The following is a 24,590-nucleotide window of genomic DNA, read 5'->3' as shown; positions in this document are numbered from 1 at the left end:
CAAACTGAAGTTAAACTTCAATTTGCAGATCTTCACCAAATGCCAAGTCATCAGAGCAGTGCCAGCCAAAAGGATTTTGCACACCTGGGCACTTTCACACCTCCACAGTGCCAATACTGTGTTACAGACAAGAACCTGAACTGTCAGTGTTAGAGACACCTGGTTTTGGAGGGAAGTGAGCATGACTAGCAGTAAAAATAATGTTTCGTGCTCTCTCAGGTATTTCCAGGATAAACTTTTTTTCTGCCCAGAACATCACAGAAGAACAGAGAAGGCAGGTACAGAATTGCTCTGGGTGCAGCAATCCCACAAGGAAGTCCTAGAGAAACATCAGCCAGCTTGTTCATGCCACAAATCTGCTTTTCCTGAAATCTGGCAGAAATGGTGATTAGTGTGCTTAATCATTTCACTCCTAGTAATGCAACCGAAAGCTTTCAGGCAATGTGCTCATGGATCACTTCGGGTTGAAGTAGCATCTAAAAAGGATGCAGCATGAAGAAGATTCCTCAGTCACTGCTGATGTGAGACTCACAGAAGGAATTCAAGCTCTGTATCTTTGCTCCACCTCCTGTCTAAAAGATACCCCAAGGACTCACACTACCAAAACCCCTTCCTCTGCAAACTTCCCAAGTTTCAAAGGTGCCAGCTTTCAGATCTTTGTGTCCATATCCCTACTTCTCTTCTGCTAGCCTCTTGCATCAAGGAAACAAGGGGAAAGGATTCATACTGTGAAATTAAAATTTGGAGCAACACAAAATGCCATGCATCTTATCAGAATATACAAAAGCACAAAATAAGGCTTTTAACAGACAAGAGCTCATGCCCACCCAGATAAAATTTAAATGCAATCTCGATGTGATGCATTTTGCTGGCACAGGTTGTATGAGAACAGCTCTGTTTACTTTCTCTCTCTTAAAACTCAAACTTGTTTCCAAAATCTCAGCTCTACTGAGATGTGAGATTTTGAAGAGTATTTAAGTTAGTCTTTGGAGCTAGTCCAGCTTCAGAGATGGCGCAATATAGAGGAGGAGAGCAAGCAGACATGAAAACGTTAATGATAATGCGTTAGGATCTTGAAGGAAGAGAGGCACATGAATATTATTTTGACATTACTTTCCCTCTTTGCACTCCAAGATCGTTAGCAGCAAAGTCTAGCACCTTTCTGTCTGGTCAAATATGCCAGCATACTGCCAGACAATTTTTGAGAATTCCCTGCTCCTCAGTGGTTAAATTTTTGTCCTTTGCAATTTCCAGATTTCTGAGAGAACTCCTAGTGACAGTTGTAATAATATTCTGTAAAATGTTGTGGTGGTGATTCTTTGAATGCCTTTGTGGTTTGCTGTCCAGAGTTATAATAACCTATGCTTGCCCAGATATGTGTTCTCAACTTGGAACACTGGAGCCAGCGTTTGCTCTTCTGCCCGGGAAACTGCATGTGTGTGCCTGCACATCTTGCTGAACATGGGGGTAAGTCTCTCTCCAGGTATTTGCCAGGTGCTCCCTTGTCCCTGGGAAGTGTATTTTGGGGTTCACATCTTTGGGAAAATGAGTGACTTGGGGTTTATTCCAAATAGAAGGATACGCCAAAGGGAGTCATAGGTGGTGTCTGAGCCTCCTTTGAGTTTCATGTGTTTCTCTATCAGTTATCTCCTTTCTTAAGCATTTTATTTTAGAAACAACAATAGAGGGAAAAAAGAAAAATGAAGTACACCTCTCCAACTGTATGGCAAGACTGAAATGGCATAGCTACATTGAGACAAACCTTGATAAGATAGCTTACTTCAGACACCAATTTTATCTCAAGGAGTTTGAGTTACTGAGGAGGATGAGATACAGCAACCACCTTGTGTTAACATTTGCCTGGTCTCAGGTCTACACATATATGCCCCTGGTGAAAACTGCTGAGTGAAACCCTGAGGATCAGGCTTGGACACACACCAAAATCATGTATGTATGGATGAGGCACTGATTTCAACTAAAATGGTATGTAACTTTGAAAAGAGGACTCTAAGAAAAGCTAAAAAGAATATCTCAAAGCCACTCAGACCTTCTCTGAAGCCTTTCTATACCTTATAAAGTTTTTATATATATTTGTATCCATGAAAAAAACAACAGAGAAGATGTGAAATATTAATTGCTCTGAACTTAGTTTTATATAAAAACATATATCCCAAAAACACTTCACAAAGTTATAAACTAGACCCTTGTAGTGCATAAATGTTATAAAATCCAAAGTCTTTATTCTGTGCCAAGCAAAGGGTCCTATATATATATATATTTAAAAAACTGGATCCCAGTCAGCTGAAATATTGAAAATAGTTCTAAAGATGGCAAGGAAAGAACTGAATTTAATTTGGGAAAAAAAAAATCCCTTATGGTTTGGCTGCACACAAGCAATGCTATACTTCCTGAAAGCTGGCTTTTGAAGAGGCAAAGCTGAGCATCCCCTCGGCAGTGACTGCGTGAGTTCCACCTCACACACCAGTGTAGCACCAAAGCTTTGCAATACTGTGTGTTCCCAGTGCACACTGCAGTTGTAAACTCTCAGGCCAAACCATATTTTTAGCCCATGCCCACAAATTAAAACCTGTAAAGACCTTATTCCGCATCTCTTTTGACCACCAGTATTAGAGTATTTCTGAATTTCTAAGTTTATAAGTGCACCCATGTAAAGGCCTTGTGTTTCTCGAACATTAAATTGCAGAACTGTCCTTAGGACAATTCAAGAGCTTCATCAGAGACCCCAGAATCCTGCAGCCATAGAGCTGAGCACAATTTATGTGGAGGAGCCATGCAGAAAATCTTCTTCAAATACCAAATTCTCTTACTGGTGTAAACTCTGCTTTGTCTCTTATCTCTTTTACATTCTCTGTCCTGTATTTCTCCCCTGAAAAAGGGGATCATGCTCTGGTGGTTGAAACTAGCAGGCTGTGACCTGCACGCTGTCCTGTGCTGTGTCTCTCCCTAGCCAGCAATGGTCAGGCACATCCTGCTGGGGACAAACAGGTCACAGCAGCACAGAGAGTGGCTCTGGGCTGAGCTGGGTTTGCTGAGCCACGCTGCTCACACCTCCTGAGCACACTTCCTAACGCCCCACTTGCATCCTGGTTACAGGATATGATCCTCATGCTGAGGGGCAAAAAAAGCTGCTGTCAAGTAATTAAATTTCAGACCAGATGATGGGGTCATGACTTGGACCAACAAGACGGGTTGAGCAAGGATTTCACTAAATGCTGAACCTCCCAAGAACAAGCTCCCTCTCTGGCAGCTCTCCTAAAGCCTCTTTCATCCTCCACATCCACCTTTTCCAGGCTTCATAGACTTCTTACTTTCCTTTCAGTTGTTAATCTTCTTCCAGATGGGTTTCTCCACCCCAGCCTTCTCTGCATTCCCTTCTCCCTGGGGAATATTCAGGCCCCTCCCTGGCTGTCCCTCCCATGCCACCATCACTCCTCATCACCTCTCATCTCAAAACTCCTAGGATGGTAAGCTTGGTCTTCACTCACAGCCAACAAGCTGAAAGGACAAATCTGACTTACTTACATAAACTTGTGTGTCTCAAACTGAGATTTCTCTGACAAAATACATTTTCAGGTCTCTTTTCATGGGTTTGGCAGGGAAAAAGTAAAATTGAGATGCCACTCAAATTTAGAGCTTGTTTCAGGAAAGTTAAGCATGGCAAAATCTCTTTGTACTCAGGGAACATACAAGGGTGCTGAGCACTGTGTATCTCTGGTTTTCTACATGTGTGACATGGTCTGTTGAAATATGTAACTACAAATTCTCCAAAGCCTGTATGCTTGCAGCTCTCCATGAACTTAAGCCTCAGCTGTCACTAAAAGGGAAGCTTCTACCCTGGAAAGAGAAATTATAAAGAAAGGGCTCCAAATAAGCAGAGAAGCTTCTAAAAGAGAAGAGACAAACTTATTAAAAAAAAAAAAAAAAAAAAAAAAGAATTATTATTTCTATGTGTATCTATATGGCTACATATAATCTTTCAAACACAATTTCTTCCCTACTCTTTATCTTCCTCTATTTCTCTTAACAGGGATAACTTTTCACAGCAGATGGATACATAAAATAAAATAGTTTAATTTTCTTTTTAACAAAATAAAAGGAAATACAAGATATATGCTTCACAGTCCAAGACTAATAAACCACTGGTAAGATGCCTCTGACACTTCACCTGTGTGCGAGAAAGCAGGTTCTACCACAGCCTCACAATACCATCAAGAAATACCAACATTTTTTCCTCTATTTGTTGCTTCTGAATATGCATAGCTGCAAATGGATTTTGCTCAGATTTCTCTATCATCTTAACAGTCACTCCTTTGTTATCCCAGCATGCGTCACTTCCATGTGGAGCAGGGAAGAAAGAGACAGCTGACTCACTGTTCCAAGGAACTGAAGCAATCCAAGTGTTGCCCTCATGCTAGCTTCAATGGAAATTACCTCCAGAAAAATAAAACCAGCTACCCCTCAGGAATTGCTTCCGCTCAAGGGAGTGATGGTGGCAACGCTGCATGGTTATATATTACGTGAGAAAGGCCAGAATATTCCATTTGACATGCTGAAAATGTGCTGCTGGGTGTTCTCTGGGGCTGGGTCTCTTCTGGGCAAGAGCTACAGCCCCAGGAAAAAATATAATTTATTGCCAACAAAAGTATTTCAGCTGGCCTTAACTCCACTCCCAGGTGTGTTGAAGAGAAGAACTTACTTGGGGATTAAGCTGTAACTCCATTTCTGTGCCCTGCTGGGCCATGCAATTTAAGCAAAAAGATTTAGTCTCTATCTCTGAGTAATAAATCACCTCCCAACAATTCAGAGTGCTAGTGGGCATGCACAGAGACCAACAGGGGCCACTGACAATATAAACAGCTGCTCGGAATGGTACCAGATCTGACACACAACTAAATTTCTCTGAAAGAACAAGAGCAACAGAGAATCTGATCTTCAATTTTAATGGTAATTTTTCTCCTGAGGGTTTGTGAGATAAATTTCAAGGTGTAAAATCAATTTTAGGTCAAAATATAATGTAAGCTGGGGTGCCAGTGTGTAACCACTATCTCTGAGAGCTTATTTCGGATCACACCACATGGGTCTGCCACCTGCCATCTTCCAAAATACTTCCCATCATCTGAGCCCTCTACAATCAAGTAATGAAAATTATGTGTCTTAAAGTGCCAATATGCACATTAAAAATCAGCAGATCAAAGTAGAATCCAGGACAAAAAAATAATGTTTTCCTTCTTTAAAAAAATTATTTCGGGAAACTGTATGGCTCAGGGGCTCGGTATTGGGATATGGAGCCTTTCATCGCTGATCCAAACATGACCCAAGTCGCTAGTGACCAAAAAAATGGTTACTGGTTGGCAGAAGCTTTGTGGCCTAGAGTATTTGAAACTAGTTGATGGTCTTAATCCAGTTCCCAGTGGATGACTATCCACATCACAGAAACCACCACCACAACTGGCACCCTCTTCAGCAGCCTTGGCAGGTTGGCCAAGGATTAAATAAGTACAGAGACTGAGCCACCCGCTCCTGCCTAGCTAGAGGTTGCCCCTCTAGGTCATGGATGAGACATGGGGATGGGGTGGAGTGGGGAAGCTCACACACCCTCTGCTTGTGCTGTCCTGGTTTTGTGGGTAAGAAGAGGAATTCATTTTCCAGGGCTGTGATTCAGGCACCCTTCACAAGCAGTATATTCATATACATCTGTTTAATTTTAAAAGGAGCCAGAAACTGAGAGAATTTCAAGATTTTTTTCCTCAAGAAAATAAGGTGCCAATTTCTGGGGAATTCATCCAAGTCAGGGTAGTTATACCTGGACTGCATTTAACAAAATGCACACAGCCAACCTGTAAAGTGGTTCCACTTCAAGAAACATTCCTTTTGCTGTGCTGTTTTCAGTCAACACTTTAATTATCTCACAAGATGTCTTAGAGTGTACATAATCTGTGCCAGCTATTATCAGAAAGCTAAAGCTGATTTCTCATTAGGTATACAATGGCAACTATCATATAAAAAAAGATCTGATACACCTCAAAAAATCCTATCTGGGCATAAATTTGCTACACCAAGTCTTTAATAAGAAGCTATGACTGATCCAACCTCTAGCTTCCACACCAGGAGTAAGACAGCAAGGCAAGCCAGCCTGGGACAGCAAGGCATTTTCAAACTACAAAAAGGAACTGTTATTTGATCTCTCCTGCTGTGTGGCCCTCATATGTCTAAGATTTAAAAGACCTTCTTGCCAAATGGAAATCCCAGGAAGCAAAAGTGGCAAACTCTTAAAAGGTTCCTCATCTGTTACACCCAAAATGGAGCAGCATCTTGTCCAAGGGAGCCATTTCATTATTTGCACCTGAATCAATGCTCAGATTAATGGCTCTTCATGAAGGGAAGGTCCAGATTTGGACATAAGCAGAGGTTAAAGTGGTGAGTAGGATCTCTTCCCTGTTCATTGGAGGAACACCCCTCAGCCTAGTGCATCTCCTGGCCCTGGACATCCACACATTTCTCCATGCCAGCACATGTTAGGTGTGAAAAGCACCTTAATAGAAGTACTTGACCCAAACCGAACAAATTTCCTAATTGCAGTAGGACAGCACTTGAGGGTGTGGTTACAGCAGAAAATCACACCCACATGGAAGGATCAGGAGCACCTGGCTGCACATTAGTACTCCTAATGTCCCAGGGGCACAATTATCTCATCAGGTGCCACCTGGCAAGTCTTGTTGCTGAGGAACTGACTTTGGCACACCACATAACTGGGGTGGGGAAAGGAGAGGAGCACACAGGGCTAGGCACACGTGCTTACTTTAAGTGCATTCCTTAAAAGTGAGTATTTACACCAAGGGGAGACCTTGGCTCTGCTCAGAAGCTTGTCTGCATTTGGGGGTTACAAACAAAGGAGCAAGCTGCTGTTTCTGAATCCTGTCCTGCACCTCCTCACCCTTGGCACAGCTTGCATTCTGTGTTACTGGTTAATGAACATCTCTGAACTTGCAACTCTCCATCCACAGCTTTTCCAACCACTCCGTGCGGCCTACAAGAGTCCCAAAGAGACAGAGAAGCCTGGAAAACCTCTTGGCTGGCAATTTTCAAAATGTTTTGCCCTTTTTCTCTGAAGAGAGCACAAAGCCACAGTGAGATGCAGGCTTTATGACTTCCAAGGTGCTCTGACCATGAATCCAGCATGCTGACTTCAAAGCCATTGTCTGGGTGAGGCTGTGTGGCACACATCACCTCTGCAGGCAAGGCCTTCTCATCCCCCCTGCTCTCTTTCATCCTTAGCTCGAGGTGTGAAGCCTAACCTCAACACAACAATTAGTGGATCATGGCCCAGCAAGAGAACACAGAACAAACCTCTGGCTCAGCTGTGGAGCTTCCCTGGAACAATGGAGATCACAAAACACGTAACAAAGCTCTGCGCCTAGAGGTAAGTTACTCTCGGTTGAAAAGATCTGTCTAGGGGACAAATTTTTAGAGATTAGCCTAATCCAGAGTCTGATGACCTTTAGGTCATAGTGCAAGAACCTTCTCTTTGATACATCTTTTACAACATAACCAGAGTGACATTAACAACAATAACCTGACCCCATCCCTCCCCTCAGAAGCACCTACCCTGGGCAGAGCTCCCCAGAGACAGAGTAGGCAGAGGAACAATAGACTCCAGGGAGTCTACTAGGGATGTGCCAATCTAATTATTGTGCGCAGTGCCAGTGAAAAAAAAGCTATCCAAAAATTGTAAAGCTAGTTGATATATCCTTTAGGCCATGGGAGTAGAGAAAAAGGAAGTCACTGTGAATAGGAAGCCATGTTTATTTGTGCTTCCACCCTCAGCCCTCTTGATAGTGTCAAAGTCCACTGGGTTTGAAGCTACCCTGAGAGATTTAGCAGTAGTCCATAGCAGCAGGGAAGGGATTTAAGCCACATCCTTTACGTCTTGCTCACTGTGCTGCAGCAAAGCTGTTCTCCATCCAGCAAATTCATCTTTAAGGCCCAGCACAACAGATCTGATTCAGGAATGTTTCCCTTCCTCTTCATTCCCCTTGAATTTTTCACCCTGAGTCATCGGGCTGCAATATAACTTTAATGTGGAAAGTTTTGCGGGTACGTTTGGTTTCCTTTTAACTTCAGAAAAGAAAAGGTACAACCAGACTGGGAAAAAAGTGTCTCATGGTTGAGAGGACTCTTTTGACCAAGGAGTCACATGGCTCCATGGCAAGCAGCCAGAGGAGTCATGAGTGATGCAGCCATTCCCCTCAGCGCTCCCTTAACCATGTCCTGCCAGCAGCTCTCCAAGGCCAGGACTTGCAGGCACTGTCAAAAATGATGCTCATGACTTTGGTGAGCAGTCTTTTCCCCTGACCTCTCCCCAAGGCCGTGCTGGGCATGGTGGTGAAGAGGGCGATGGTGACGCCGCGCTTCAGACGAGTGCAATCGCACGGGCTTTGTGCCTGTGGTCGGAAAAAGAGTCACTGAAAGTAATGATGCAGCACTTACGCTGCATTTTCTCTTTCCAAACTGCTGTGGCAGCTCTTGCTCTCCTGCCCCTCCCCTACTTTCAAGCCTTGCCAGTGCTGTTATTGCCCTATTAAAGCTGTGGGAAACTGAGGCAGGCAGAAGTCACGATACTGCTATTCAGCATCTCAGGCATCAGGCACTCTCAGACCGTTCCTATCTTCACCACAGAGTGAAACCCACCATGGGAAAGTGCAGTGCTTAGAGGGACTGGCCCTGGCCAGGGTCCAGATCAATCAGAGATGTGCTTGGGCTTTTTCAGATGCTTTCCTGCCTTGCTGCCAGGAATGTCAGGACTGGTGCTGGTCCTGCACGTCCATACAGATCTGCTGGATACTGCACAGCAACTGCTGCATTCCACCCCAGCAGTGAGGAAAATGATCCTTGCCCAATTCACTCGAATACTGGTAGGATTCATTCACTTACAATGCCTGAATGAAAGAAATTATTATTAAATAGTAGTCACATTTGATAATTATGTCTCACTTCAACCAGACTAGTAAGGTGCATATTATATCCAGTCACAGTATTGTAGCACTTTAAAATTTTAAATTGGATACAACTCAAAACATTTCCCAGATCCTGCTTGCATGCAGAAAGTGGTTTATATCTTTCTAGCTTATGCATACTTCCAGCTTTGGGCTTCTCTGCAATACTTCACATGCAACAGCAAATGCTTCAAGGCTTTTGATATATTTCTCCCCTCAAAAATTTAAATAAGGTTTTGGATTTATGTCTGGTCTTGCTGATTCGAAAGGCCATAATTCTTTCAGTGGCCCATGGAACTGATTTTGGGCTTTGTCTGTGTATGGCCTTCTACTAATATTGTCTTAGTATATGTTAGTATATGTTCTTGCGAACTATGGTCAGATTCCCTATAAATTGCATAAAATAGCAGCCTGTGTCAAGGCTGCATTGAAATGGATACTGTAAGGATAAGGCTGGTGCTGACTTTCTGTTTGGTACTCTTTTTGATTGCACTGGAGTCACTCAGTTGACTGCAGCAGAGTTCCTCCTGCTTTACTAGCTGCTGAGCTGTGGATATGGCCTCAGGGGAGAGAAACTACAGGCACGTAGTGCTTAAAAGACAAAAGGTAAGAGCTCCCCCAAAATTCTACACAGTGATGGCCATTCAGAAGGAAATTATTTTTAATGCCTTTGTCGTGCATTCCAAGTGTGCTGGTGGAGACCCAACTCACCAGCATTACTTTTTGCATCACAAATCTGCCAGCAAAGTCCACAGAGCTCCATCAGCTTTGAAAGTGGTGTCACTGCCCAGTAACAGTGTGTCTCTTCCTCAGGTAAAACATTTGGGATGCGCAGGGACCAGTGGACTTGGTGCCACTACACAGGGGAAATCCTTCTGCCACTATTGAACTCCTAACCCTCACTTCTTCCTTCACTTGCACACCTGCTATACCACTGGATGTCTTTTCTCTACTTATTAGGAACTCAGGGTGAAATCTGACCTCGGACAAAGTGCTGAAACAAAGACTGTCACCATGATGATTAAGTGGGATTTTTGCATAAATGTGAAGTTTAGCCTTTTTTGAGGGAAATCTGATCTACAAGCATAGGCTGAAACAAAAACAAATGTTCAAAATGATAACAGTGTTATGAGTACAAACTGTATGCGATATTAAAATTATTTCCAGAAAAGAAAGATACAATAACTCTCTGATTTACTCTGTCTTGAGATTTTCTAAAGAAGCTATGATTTGCTGAAAAATAATTAGTAGGTTATAATTATCTTATTATCAGATCCTAGTGGAAGAAAGATGTTTTTATGATGAGAGCAACTATTTGGCTGTAACTATCTTAACTTCAGTAAAACTGCCCATACTCTGTTAGAACTGAATAAGGCAGCAAACTTTCAGCTCCATCCAGAAAACTGACTTTAGAAAGAAAGAGAAAAGAATAGAAAAAACAACTCAGCATGTTATCTAAAGGTTTGTCCTAAAAACATTTTGGCAGTAAGGGAAGGGAGAAGTCATAGAAATGCATACAGACAGAAAAACCTACTGGTCAAATATTTAAGTCTCTTTATCTAGAATTTCTTTCCATTTTTGCTAATGCAGAATTTGCAGTGTTCCTTAGACATGTGTTGTAGCAAATGCAAATATATTGGAATTAACTTCCTAGTAAGAAGTTAACAGCAAGTTCTATGCAGCTATCAACAATGGAGAGAAAACAGATCTACATTTGGGGGAGGATTGAAGGGACAGCAAAAGAGGAGAGGGTTCTAATAACCCTTAAAAGACTGAAAGACATTCTCCAGAAACATGCCTTCCTTGGCTTTTCTTCCAGAGTACTCCTGTGCCTACACTCCTGGACTTTCTTATCCTCCTACATAATTCTGGGCTTGTAAACCTGAAGCTTTCAGTGACAAGTTTCATCAGCTCATTTATGGGCTGTTCACACGTGCATGGCACAATTCCAGAACAAAAAAGTCATGGAGATTTTGCTTTTCTGTCACAGTTCTCACAGATAGAGGCCTGTCTGGCTCTCACAGAACCCTTCCATGTAGAGTTTTACTGTAACACTATGCAAGTTACATACCTGGGGTAGGTTGGAGAGATGCTCTACAGAAGAGCAGTGGAACATCAAGGGGTAAAGAGCAAATATCGTGAGAAGAACCAAATAGACAGGTGAGTTGTATTGCAAAAATTCATCTGTCAGGTAATTAACAGGTAGACATGCTTTGCCAGCAGCCATGAAAGGCACTGGTGAGAGTCCACAAAGGGTAGAACAACATCCAAAAGTTGTGGGCTGAAGAAACTGGGCTTGCAACATTAACCAATTCTGTAACTCATAGTGTCAGCATATCTGAAGAACTCCTTTGATCTACAGCTAGGTTTTTATTGCTTGGGGTAACTTGGGAGGACTGGAGGGTTAAACTATATTTTGGGGTCAGGAGGCTCTCTCACTGCATTTCAGCCCCAGTCCCAAGCACTGACAAAGCATATGCCAGCATTCTACCCTCAGCATGCCACATTGCCAGGTACATATGGTGCTTTTCCCATTGCAAAAAAAGGTGGTTGTTAGTCTAACTGCATAATTTCTGGTCATTTTGTTTAGCTCTTTAACACCTTCTTTGAAAGACTTCTCTGAGGGATTGGCCTTGTTGGGTGTTTAATATGCAAACACATCTGTATTCATCCTTACCTATTCATCTGAATATTTCATATTGCTTTTTACCCACTTTTTATTTTATGTTAGTAACACAACATATGTCGTAATTCCACGCTGTCATCCTACACATTCTGGATCCTGCCACCTTTCCTTTTAATTTCTAAAGTAATTAAATTTTGCAATTTCCAGGTGTACTAAACATCTAATTCCTGGAACCTGATTGTTGCAAAGGATTGAGAGAGTTGCCTTCATCCAAATGCATTTGGATCCAAGGATATTCAGGGCTTGAGTGCTTAAGAGGAGAGGAGTGGCCAGTCCCAGATTTACCAGAGCTCTCTGATTTTAGACAGGGTATTTTATTCTGGGTCTCACAGTGAAATGCTGGACTTTACCTCCTAGAACCACCAAGAAATCATATCACAATCATTCTCCCATCTTTGTGTAGCTGCTTCAATACATGGAAATTTCCTGTGTCAGGCAGGTAAGCCAAGTTTATGGCAGTCCAGCATAAAAATATCCTTTATCTTTCTCTTTTCTACGTAGCAAAAGCATTAGCTTTAGATGAGCCTGAAAATACTTGATACTCTTTGAAGATTGAGCTGTTCTGTCTATAAGCGAGCACACCTTTGAGGGATGGTAAAGTGGAAGGAAGTCCTCTTACAAATCCTCTTATAGAGGATCATTATCACAGTACCACGTAAAAGGAGAATATAACAGCTCTCCTTGGGCATTGTGCACTGCATAACTAGAGGCTGAGAGAGCAAGCTTCCCCTAAAGTATCAGTTATAAAATGAACAAGGTGCAAAAGCAGGGAAATGATGGATTTCCGCTGCAGCTCAGTGACTGAGCCAGAGACAATCCCATCCCTGTAACAACCAGCTTAATCATGGAAGTGGATCCTGCCCTGATCTAACCAGGATAGGAAGAGTGGGCCAGCCTGTGTAACTCTGACTGCACCAGCTAAAGCAGGAGCATCAGCCAGGCTGCTCGGCATTGCTGGTGAAGCTGTGCCCACTACCCCCTTGAGGGCTCTCTCTCTACCTGTGCAGCTCCCTCCGGCACTGATGGATTAAGAAGTAAACTCCAGGGACTCTCTCCAGCAGTCCTAATCTTTAGGGATTAGGCATGACCACTTTTCTGTAGGCATAAAAACAATCTGCATTCCTTCTAATCTGCTTCCCGCAAGTGTTGAGAAGCCCTGTTGTTAAGGATATTGAATTATAAGGATGTGGAAGCACCAGCAGAACAAATGCAAAACTTGCGGAGGAATTTTCTTCCTCTACATTTCCTAACCAAGCAGTGATATCTACTCACCAGTATAAATTATTTGCTGTGTTGTGGTGTTAGAAAATGTATTTGCTTTGAACATTTGTTCTGCTATTACTACATATACACACACTCTGTTAAGAATTATTCCAAATCACTTCATAGCAAAGAACTGAATTAACTGTATCTATGTGCCAGCAGATAATCCCCGAATAAGCTTTGTCAGAACCAACTCTCGTGTTGCTGGTGAATGGATCCTGCACTAAATAAGATGAACAGTAAAAGAGGTGCACCAGTGGAAAACTGACGAGCACCATCTTCTTTAGAAGCAGCTGAATACGGGTATGTGTACAGACACATGCACACTCTCACATGCACTGCAAGAAACAGTGACAGTGTTCTGCATAATCCTGGCGTTTAGAGGTTTATGCTAATTACACTGATATTATTTAATGGCAGCTTTATACTTTAAATATTTAATTGGATTACCAAAATATGTCCAGCATTAAAATGCATCAGCTATTGGAGCCACAGTCGGTTTTCTTTTTCAGAGAGGCAGACACTAATTTCTTCTGATTGTAAAAATGTTCACAGTGCCTCAACAGGCTGAAGGTACCAGGCAAGCACACTGTAGAAGATGACTTTATCAGATAGCACACTTACAATGTATAAATCAATTTTATAAAGGAGTCGGGTTTTAAATTAATTTTGGATGTAGTTGACCATAACTTAACTTTCTTCCCAGCACAAACAACACTGAGGTGTGGTGCCCATTTCATTCATTTCATTTCATTTCATTTCATTTCATTTCATTTCATTTCATTTCATTTCATTTCACCATTGCCTTTTCCATTCAGAAAAATCTGATGGGATTTTTGCTTGACAGGTTTTCTCACAGAATAGGGTAGCATCCCATCTCCCCCGGCCTGCATTCCCTGCACCAAGAAAGACTGAGCACGCACTCTACTTGCTTGCCCCGTGACACCCCCTCTGTCCCTGAAGGAGCAGCAATGCAGAAGCCAAGGAGTCGTTCCCATAGCCAAAAGAGGATAGAGATCTCGGGGAAAATTAACATAACCATTGGCAATCCCTGAGAAGCATCCTCCCCTCCGGAGGGCGAGGGTAGCAGAAACAGACACCAGCAGATAATGCTCCAACAGACTCTACTACGCTTTAATCTTCAAAAGCCAGCATTAGTAAGCCAGAGAAGTATATTTGCCCACCAGACAAGCACCACAAGTTCAATAGGCTACTCTCCATTAAGCACTGGAATAACTCCTCTTTCTTTTCACTTTGAGGCAAAGCATCTCTGCCGCGGGTGCCCCGGCTCTCTGGGAGGGATGGGGGGGGACACAGTGGAAAAGGAGCAAGTGGGAGGGATTGGGGGGGGGGACACATTGGAAAAGGAGCAAGTGGGAGGGATGGGGGGGACACAGGGGAAAAGGAGCAAGCAGAGCCGGGGGCTGGTGCCGGGGGTGGCACGGAGGAGAAGCGGGGGGGTCGGGTCCGGGGGACCCTGTCCCCAGCGGCCCCGTGCGCGCTTTCTCCCCGGGAAAGCAGCCGGCTCCGTCCCTCCGGAGTGATGGATGGAGGGAGGTGGGCGTCGCTTTGGGGCTCCGCTTTGTTGGCTTTCACCTCCTGATCCCTTTCGCTTCTGCTCTGCTGGGCTGCAATAGCCACCTCGGCTCCAGCTCCGCGGGTCCAGCTCCGGGTGACCTGCCGCGGAGGGGATGAACTGGGGACGGCCCAGGGAAAGGCGAGAGAGCATTATTTATCCACCGCAACTTCTCATTGTCGCGGGGCAGTGCTCAAAAGACCCACAAGCAGTTGGCTTTAAATAAAGCAGGCATTGCTTCCCTTGTATTTCCCCTCAGCAGTCGCCTTAGTATTATTATTATACTTCTATAGCTTTTGCTTTCGGACCTTATAATTATGTCACACAGCAAGGGAAACCGCCAGCATCCCAGCATCTGGTGTGCGGTTGCAAACTTTTGTTTTAAGATTTGAACTATTTATAGAAGGAAAACTTTGTAGGATAGTAATTTCCTACGGTTTTGAGAAAAATATGGCTACGCTTATATTAAAAGGGTGTATTTATTTATTTATTACGACTCCTTCCTCCTGTATAAAAAAATAATAACCACAAAAAAACCCCAACCAACCAAAGATAGCACGGCAAGCTTTTTTACAAGCTATTGGTCACCTACGCAGCAGATATATCCCTCCTATGAACAGAAACAGGCAGCCCTGGTTGAATTAATCTAACGTGCTTCCATAAATCTAAGCTCTTTTAAAAATCGGTGGCCAAGACATGTGCATTTCATTAAGAATTAAGAATGTAGAAATAAGCTTTTCGGTTCTTTTTATGGGCGTGTTTATTCCTACTTTTCTCCCATAGCAGTAGGATATGTTTTTTCCATAGCCCACAGAAAATACACGGACACACACACGGACGAACACACGCACACGTGCTTATTTATGTGCATGTGCTCCTGTGCACGTGTACAGAGCAAAAAGAACCAATATATATATATATAAATCCACGTACAATTCAGGGGTAAGACCTCAAATTCGCATCCGTCGGGGCACAATATACTGAGGCTGGCTTGGGGATAGGAGAGTAGGGAAATCCGTCCGACCCCGACAGCAGAGACAAATGCGGGGCCGAGGTTGCCGAGCCGGGGTTCCCCATCACCCACAGGGGTGAGCCCCTCTGCCGCAGCCCCGGCAGCCTGGGCAGGCTCTGAACCGCCCCAGGGCTCCCCCGGGCCCGACCCCCGCGTTCCGGCAAGGAGACCCTTGCCCCCGGGGCTGGGGGGATGCTCAAGGGAGGGAGAAGGCTCCCCGATTTTCAAGCGGCTCCCTCCGCCGGGTACCTGCCGCCGCAGCGCCCTCCTCTCCGCACGGCTGCCCCGCGGCGCGGTGCGGTCTCCTCCGGAGCGCAGGAGGGCAGAAGCCCTCGCCAGGTCCCCGGCAGCCCCTCCGGACTCCGGCTGCGGTCCCGAACGGGCCCGGCTCCCCCAGCCCGGCGCGGGGACCCCGGCCCAGCACCCCCGCCACCCTAAGGTGGCACAGAGACCTGCCGGGGGACCTGCAGGAGAACGACGGCGGACACTCTCTCCGCAGCCCTCACGGACCAGCCCAGCCGCTTCTTATCCACCGCAACGATAGATACAGATATAGATATTAAAAAAAAGAGACCGAAATTCCTCGCAGTCCCACCCACCGACTCTCATTTCCCCCACCCCTACCTCCACCCCCTTCCTCACAAGGAAAAAGTCCTGGAGCCAGCTCTAGCTGCGGGACTGGAGATCCCTCCGGAGCGAAAGCAGCCGGGCCGGCGAGCGGGGACTCTCGGCGGGCGGCCCGGGCCGGGCGCTCGCCGCCGGCTGCGGCAGCCCCGCGCTGCCCGGGACCTCCGCACACAACCAGCCTTCCCCCGACGGGCGCCGAGCGATGCCCATCTCCGCTTTGGCAGGAGGAGGAGTCGGGGTCGGAGTCCCCAGGGGAGACGCCGGCCGCTCCGCGTCCCGTTGCCCCGCCGCCCTCCCAGGTGCGCCGCCCCCGCTGCGGGCACGCCGGGCCCCGGCCTCGCCGGCGGGGCAGCCCCGGGAGTTACCTGGCGGTGCGTCCCTTCCCCCGGCGGGGTCCGAGCAGCAGCGCCAGCACCGCCACCGGCGCAGCATCTCCTCCTCCTCCGCCGCCACCACCACCACCATCCTCACCACCACGCACCGCACGGAGCTGCCGCCCGTGCTGGCTTCTCCCGGCTCCCTCTGCTCGCTCTGCGCATTGCCCCTAGGTAGCTGCTAGCGGGGGCATTGCAAACAGTATTTGGAAAAAAAAAAAATAAATCTGGATCACTTACAGGTAACTCCCACTGGTAAGGATGAGGAAAATCTGAGGGTAATACACTGAGAGTAACACACTGCGAGAAGAAAAAAGGATCATGGCTGAATCCCGTTTACACTCTTGAGTTCGCTTCCTTGGTTATTCCTTTCTGGCCCCCCCTGGTCGTAATTCCCCACCCTTTTTGGTGTCAGCTGTGGCTTGAATCTGAGTTGGAATCCAGTCCCTTGGGCTTGGGGGGGCTTTGTCTGTTTGTTTGTTTGTTTGTTTGTATTGTTGTGTGTAGTATTCCCCTGGTGCTAATGCTGCTCCCTGTGCAGAGTGTGTGCTGCTGCTGGTGCTGCTCTTGCTGCTGCTGCTGCCTCTGGGCTCCTGCCTGTCATGTCTCAGTGGTTGGAAGTTGTTACAGTGGGTTCTCGTGTCGGAATGAGGATGGTTTAAGGGATTTGGATGGCAGAAAGTGCCTCTCTCTCTCTCTCTCCCTCTCTCTCTGTAACTCTCCTGAGGCCCGGGGCTGCCATTGGGCAGTCAGTCACTGCAATCCGCCTACTTTTTTCTCTCCCTCTCCCTTTTTTTTTTTTTTTTTTTTTTTTTTTTTAGGGGGAGGATGACAATGGAAAGACACTGATCAAGCCCGGGCTGCAATGAATCCGTGCTCCCTGGCTGAGCCCTCTCCGTACGCCTCGCCCGTCATTTCGCGCTCCGTGGGGCATTTTTAACTCCCCCCACCCCCACCAGCGCTCCGGGGGCTGAGAGTTCCCTGTTTCTGCCGTGGCACCCTTAGCTCGCCCTGGGAGAGGCTGAACGAGCTTCCAACTCCACTCTCTGCTATTTGCTTTATTGTGGCCGGCTGTCCCGGTTCCATCGAAGGGTTCCGCCTTCCCTCGAGCCTCAGCGGGGGTTTGGCTGTTGCTGTCCCCCCGATGTTAAAAATTAGAGTTCAAGAAAAAAATGAATATATATGTAGTCATAGCCTTACTGAGTAAGAAATAAAGACATGCACACTCGTAGCTTCCTGGCGAGATTGGGTTTGGCGGGAGAGCAGCGAAGGGAAAGGACTAGTGTGGAACTAGGGAGCGAGCGGGGGGCGGCTGCCAGGGGCTCCCGGCTCCCCACACCTCTCGCAGGAAGAGCTTTCATCTCCTCTCTTCCCTCGGCATCTCTCGTTTCCGAGAAGATGCCAGTCCGAAGAGGCGTTTCCCGGCAGGTTTGTTGCCTGTCCCCCGCCTTCCTCCTGAGCCGAGCGACTCCTGCCCCTTGGCACCGCCGAGCCCTGCGGGAAAGAGATGCTCGACCCTTCCCTCTCCGGCGGGCCTGAGCCCCTCGCCCGTCGCAGCTCCAGGCGTGCAGGAGACAGTCTCTTCCTCTGCATTGTCGGGCGTCTGTACTTTAGTTCGGAAGTGCTGAGAGAGATGGTGAAATACGTGCGCTGCGGATACGGGGGGCTGGGGTTTGAAAACGAACCCCGAAAAATAAACGGCCACCGAAGACACTTAGACTGAAATGCAGCTGAAACGAAGGAGAACCGGGCTCCGAGGTGTCCTCGGTGTGTAAATGTTCGTCTCAGGTTAATTGCCTATTGACTGAAGATGTCTTGGCTAAGAGCTCTACCGAACGTCCCGGTAACACCTCCTCCCAGAACATGGGCGCAGCTGTCCCAGCGACACAACGAAATATGCCCTCAGATGGACTGGGAATTGCAGAACTGGTGCAAAAACGTTGTATGCCGCTCAATACGCGATAAAAATCTTCTCGGGGTTTGGTTGCTTTAACCACTTTCATCTGCAAGTTCAGCACAGACGTTGGGGCAGTCAATGTCCTTTCGAGAAACGCTGATCTCGATTAACAAGAGAAGCTTAAGCCTTTCAACGATTATTTACATCCCAGAACCGTCTTATTTATAATTATTTAAGATTCTAAAATGGACGTATTTACACTCCTGTAAGTGTGCTGCAAGTCTATATATAGTGAAAGAGTTAGAGATGTGTATCTCCTCAGTGCCCTTTTCCCTGCTAGACACACGGCTGGGGCAACTCTGCTGAACGTGAAACCAGGAGAACGAGTAGCCACTTTGAATGTTTTATTTCTAGCATTTGTTCACTTCGGATAGGTATTTAAATGTGCGTCTGCTTTTAAAGACGTGCCTGGAGTAGGGAGGGAAGGAGGGGGACAGCGAACTGCAAAAATGCAAATAAAAGTTGGCACTGGAAAACTTCGGACTTGTGCTGGCAAAATTTGACCCACTCCACCTGAAACGAAGATAGTTTGCCTATTTTCATAATTTTCAGGTCGAAACTGACTTTATCCACAGATGTGTTGTGTAGGGGAAGAAAAATCGTATAAAGAAACCAAACCGTGCAGTTTCTTTTCGGGGAGTTAATTTTTATTCTAAAACCACGGACCGGTTACTATGGTGAAAAATTATTGATGCTGGATGATGATGAGGAGGAGGAAGGTGAAGATTATGACGATGATGATGAGAATAACCTTGACAATTCCATCCAGGTGATTTCTATATATATGTCAGCCGGGGCAGAGAGAACCATACTAATTTTGTTGGTTGGAGACGGAAACATTCTCTCCAGTAAAATGTCACAGTGGAAAAGAGGTATGGTCGGTAACGTCTTATATGGGCACTTCAGCACCTGTCGCTCCTTCTTCCACAAACAGCTGTGTTTTGGACAAAATGGGACAGAATTACACTGAAATAGTTGCCGACACTATAGTCGGGCAGGCACTAATGAACTATCTGCCTTTTTTTTTCCCCTCCCCTATTATCTATCTATTCCCAGCCGCGGTTCCTTTTTCACCCTACGCCTGGGAAGAGTCCGGCAGAAGGGCACATCGGAAGCCGACCCGGACAGCCCCGGGCATGGCGAGGGCAGCGGCATTTCGTTGGCCTTGACCGCAAACGTCGCCAAGCCAAGGAGAACTTGGCCGTAGGGGAGGAGAGCGGGAGCGGCTCTCCCGTTCCACGCCGCAGCATCGCTGGGGGACCCGGCAAGCGGAGTGCTCCGGCCTCCCCAAAACGGGCCGGGGTCCCCGACGTCCGCAGCCTATGGGCACGAAGGAAGCCCCCCTGCCGCCCCTCAAAGGGGTGCCGACACCTTTGGTTGCTCCCTTGGGCAGCGCCAGCTCCCGCCGCCCGCATCCCTTTAACGTCATAGTGAGCGGGAAAAGGGGGGTCTTCCCCTTCCCTTTGGAGTTGCCCGGCTGTTACCCTTTCTTTTCCTCCAGAATAAAGAGGAAAAAGGTGGGGTTTGCCCCCAGATCTCCGATCTGGGTATTGCCCACGACTTCATCTTTCCAAAATACACATCACTCATACCCAGAGCTTCCGCTGTCATTCGCATCTGTAGTACTGCTGTAATTTTAAATTTCTGACGTATTTAATAATTAAAACGGTATCCCAATGCTCTGTGATCTTGGCAGGAAATATTTCTGTTTCAATCCTGCCTGAGGTCAATATTTGATGTGACCTGTTGTCGTGGGGGGTTACATGAAGTCAGCAAGGCTGCAGATACTCAATGCTTCGGTGCCTGGAAACGTCATCGACAGAAATGTTAAGGGATGCTTCACCTCGCCCCTGTTCCTCCAGCAATCCGGGGGACCGGAAATAGAAACAGGAACGACAGAAGATCCCCTAGAGGAAGGACTTTAGTGGGACCTGCTCTCTCCTCCTAGCTGGAGGAGATAGTGGCTTCTTTATGGAATCCTGCCATGTCACTCCATGCAACACCCCGGCCCGCCCAACAGCTTATGTATCGCGTTACTTTCTCTCCCCTCGGCGTCATTTTTGCCACCGAAAGTGAAGCTTTTAGCACGTTTTATTAAGACACGAAGACGTACTCTCAGCAGGAAAAAAAAAATCAACAAGAATCCACAAAAAACAAAACCAAAAAAAACCCTGCTAAGACTCCCCTCCTTGCCGTGGTTGACACGACGGCTCTCTCCTTCCCGCTGAAAATCAAGCGAATGCCCTGGAAGACATTTTATCCACCTTCACCTCCCCCTTTTCAAAGCAAAGAGCTCACCAGAAAAGGCATCATTGCACCCAAAGGATATGGTTTCAACAAAATGGTAGTTCCAGTGGCTGATGAAAGAGGAAATAATTGCACCCCACATGCCTAGCCTAGAAGTAGCCCTGGATCTCAGAGCAAATTTCTCTCCTATTGTTCAGAGAAAGTGAAGTATCCTCATCGCCTTACAGGCATGGTGATGGATCTGATAGGGCTTCTGCAAAGGCTTTTACTGTTCCTGATGTCCACTCAGTTTCACTGCCAGGCTCAGTCCAACAGCATTCTTGTGATTTTTGCTCTGAATCCCCTTCTAAAACAGCCAAAATCAATTTCGAAGACAGATCTGCCTTCCAGAGGCAACAATCCTCTGTTCCCTTCGGTCGCAGCGAAAGCAAGAGCTGTACCATTGCCCTCATTTTGCAAAGCGATTTCCTTGAGCTCGCCTACCTCTCTGTGAGTGGCGTGCTGTACAAAGTCCTCGCACTACTGAAGTAGATTGGGTACCCTGTCATCGCTTCATTTGTGGATATACAGCCTCAGCAAACTCACTACACCCGGCAATACGAGCCTAGAGGGGGACAGAGCCCATCGCTGCCGCCCCCGGCGATGACAAAGGGCGGCGCAAAGGTTGGAGCACCGAAAGGACCTGTCTCCAGCAGGCAGGATTTGGAGTGGCTCAGCCGGGGCAGGGGCAGACGAGGGCTCCCCACCGGCAGGGCAGGGGGCAGCGCCCAGGCCGTGCCCCTTCCGCACCCGCGCATCCTCCGCGGGTCGCTGCGGGGCAGCGCCCTGCTCCGCCGGCCCCCGCGGCGGCACCTGCGGCCGCAGGGGCGGGCCGAGAGCCGTGCCAAAAACACCTAAATAAGCAAATACACAAAGGGATGCGAGCCGGCTGGTGGCCCGCCGAGCAACCCGCTGGGAGCCCTCCGGGAAGCAGCCTGCGGGTCCCGCCGGCACCCTGGAAATGCCTCGCTCCCCGCCGCCCTCCCGCTCTGCTGGCCCGGCCGGGCTCCAGCCTGCCCGTTCTCTTGCCTTTGGGAGCTGCCCTTTGCCTTCCACGTATTGATTTCAAGGTGGGAAGTGAGCGGGTTTGGATTGCAACAACTCACCTTATGTATTCTTGATCATTAAAAAAAAAAAAAAAAAGGCATTAAAAATCCCGCAAAGACAGGATCTTTAAAGGGTTTGTAGTTCGACAGGTAAGGACTCGGCTGGGGCTCAGGAATGTGGAAATTCAACTCAAGTCAGCCTACTGCGACGAGCAATATTAATAAGGGCATACAGGCACTGGGGGAAGAGACAGAGGGAAAGAGGGCGAAACTTGGCAACCAAAATAACCGCATGCACTCGATTGCGGTGATCAAACAGCGAGGAGCAAACAGCGGGCTCCCCGGAGCCCCTGCCGCACCCTCCAGGGCCCCGGGCCGGTCCCTTCGCCTGAGCCCGCTTGGCTTCCCGGGAGCACCAGAGCAGAGGTAGCCGGACCAGTTGTCAAGTTAATTTCAACACGTCTGTGTGATGGATAGAAACGCAAATTGTGTCTAGGCCTGCATAAACCAAATCCCTGAGCGCAGGTTCAGAGCAGGGATTCCCCTCCTCCCGCCCCTTTCGCCTAATACCTCAGCTCTGCTCTATTGTCCCAGCAGCAGCGCCTGAGTTAACTCTGTCAGGCTGCCTTTTCTTTTTCCTTTTTTTTTTTTTCTTTCCTCTGAGGGTACTGTAAGCCAGAGATAATATTTAAGTTCGCTTAAGCAGTAGAAAATAAAAGGATCCGTCATCACCCGCGAGCGGCTCCCCGCAGGCTCGGGGCGGGCGGAGCGCCCCGCCGCCGGGCACGGCCCGGGACCGGGGGAGACGGCCGTGCTTCGGGGGGCTGCCGGCGCTTGGACACCCGCAGGCGGAGAGAGAAATAATCATATCTTTTCTTTTCCTTTTTTTTCCCCCCCTCCTCTGCAGTATTTTGCTCCCAACTCCGCACTAACGTGACCCAAAAGCCAAGGAGATTTGTCGTGCAGAAGGACTTACCCTAACTTGACATAGATGACTCCAAAGCATAGAAACACGTAGAAAATCCACTTCCGAAAGTTTCTGTGCATGATCTAGAAAATGGACTGAGCCATAAAAATTGCACAAAAAGCCGAACTGATCTTGTCGATTAAATCCCAGTCAAGAGCATTGCTGAAGCTACCCAGGAGCAAAGCCGGCCGAGCTGTAAAAAGTCAACTCCGCGCAGACAGGCAGCTCTTCCCAGAGCCATGGTGACCGAAACCGGCTTCGATATTAAAGCTAAAGAGGAAGAAAAAAACGGAAAGGGCTGCTCAAAACAGTAAAACAAAACCCCAAGACAGACAGTCTGAGGGAGAGAATGAGCAAGCACTGATCTTGATCAACTGCCTCATAGAGCCCTGAAGTTCAATCTGTTTTTACTTGTTCTGACTTCCTCAGGTAACACTACGTATCTTGCAATCTATGGCTCCAGGTAGGAGGATCTCTCTTTCTCTTTCTCTCTCTCTCTCTCTCTCTCTCTCCCCCGCTCTTCCCTCCACCCCGCATGTGTCAGGATCTAATACATATCTTATCTGTGTGTGCGTGTGCGAGCTGTGCGTGTGTTTGTGTTTCAAAAGGCATGTCCTTAAGCCGAAGTGTTGGGGAAAACACATGAAACATATCCAATAAGGGAAATAAAGGAGTCGTCCTCTCAAACCGAAGCATTTTTTCATTTCCTTTAGTATGCTAACGCGGCTGGATTTGCAATGTACAGACTTTACAAAAGGAACTGTTAAACTTTTCTATTTTTTTCTTCTTCTTTTTTTTTTTTTTCCTCTCCTTTCTAAACAAACAGAGGCAGGCGTTAATCCCCACTTGCTGGCAGCTGTATCCTAAAAAGCAACATGTGTCCAGACTACTTCTTCGGCCGTTTGACCCTGCTGGACACTAATGCCTGCCACCAAATTTGATATAATTTTCCTCAATAAGAGATATGCTTCTTCCTTTGAGAAACAGATACACTTAGCTTGTAACACTAGCTTAGGATAGTCAGTTTGCTGCTTCTAGAGAGATTAATCGGCGGGACAAAACCTCACATTGTGTTCAGACACTAACAATGAAGCGAGGCTTCCTTTTCTTTCTGGTTTTTGGGATTTTTTTTTCCCTTTCATTTCTTTCTCTCCGTTTTTTCTATTTTTCTTCCTCACTGATTTCTGAGCTGCTCTGTTTATTCCTGCATTCTGTGGAATTATCTGTTCCAGTCTACTAGACAATGTGTGCCTGTCCGGAGGCACAGATCTGCATGCATCTGCACGCTTAAATAGCACTCCGATACAAGTCTGTGGGCTGCAGGGAGTTACACAGATACGGAAAAACTCGTGCACCTCTGCCCTCCCCTACACACATTCATATACGTGTAGCAACAGTCAGCACAGATGGCTCTAGGCATCTCTCAAAGAGAATCGGCTAAACACACACCAGGAAAGCCTGAAAGGAAAGCAGGCAGTGACAAGCAAGCAAAAGAGGCTGAACGTAGAACTTCATCGTAAAGTATCTCTCCTGACGGAGAAAACAAAGGATTTTTTAAAGGCCAGCCAGGCTGCCGTGGTTGAAGAGGTGCAGTGTGAAATCGCAGGTCATGTTCAGACTCCCACAGCAAAGGCTGCCCGCACCTTGTCATCACCCACTCAGCCCACAGGAGCAGGGTCCTCTCCAGGCATCGTGCGGAGACCTGAAGCCAGTCCCTGGGAGGGGAAGGGAAGCGAACCCAGACACAGAAGGGCCGTGCTGGGCAAGGGGGGCTCACAACAA

The 24,590-nt window shown here is 47.0% G+C and overlaps 1 protein-coding gene and 1 long non-coding RNA gene across 3 annotated transcripts in view; one reads left to right on the top strand and one right to left on the bottom strand.

Annotated features, from left to right (window-relative positions):
• Positions 1-23,347, bottom strand: part of WNT7B (Wnt family member 7B) — an 88,934-nt gene extending 65,587 nt beyond the window's left edge. The window contains exon 1 of one of the 2 annotated variants that reach the window (XM_002187951.7): positions 22,818-23,347. In XM_002187951.7, the coding sequence (XP_002187987.1) occupies positions 22,818-22,888 (71 nt within the window). In that variant the 5' untranslated portion in view covers positions 22,889-23,347. Of the gene's footprint in view, positions 1-16,792; positions 17,379-22,817 lie in introns of those variants that run through there. The other variant, XM_002187986.7, reaches the window with a different exon arrangement.
• Positions 1,158-10,756, top strand: LOC115493427 (uncharacterized). The gene is made up of 3 exons (XR_005979007.2): positions 1,158-7,441; positions 8,789-9,620; positions 9,828-10,756. It is a non-coding gene; the product is annotated as an uncharacterized lncRNA (long non-coding RNA).
• Positions 23,348-24,590: the final 1,243 nt, after the last annotated feature.

This window comes from Taeniopygia guttata, chromosome 1A (genome assembly GCF_048771995.1).
Source record: "Taeniopygia guttata chromosome 1A, bTaeGut7.mat, whole genome shotgun sequence".
NCBI lineage: Eukaryota > Metazoa > Chordata > Aves > Passeriformes > Estrildidae > Taeniopygia > Taeniopygia guttata.
The sequence above is the reverse complement of the archived record's forward strand: the minus strand, read 5'-3'. Positions and strand labels throughout refer to the sequence as shown.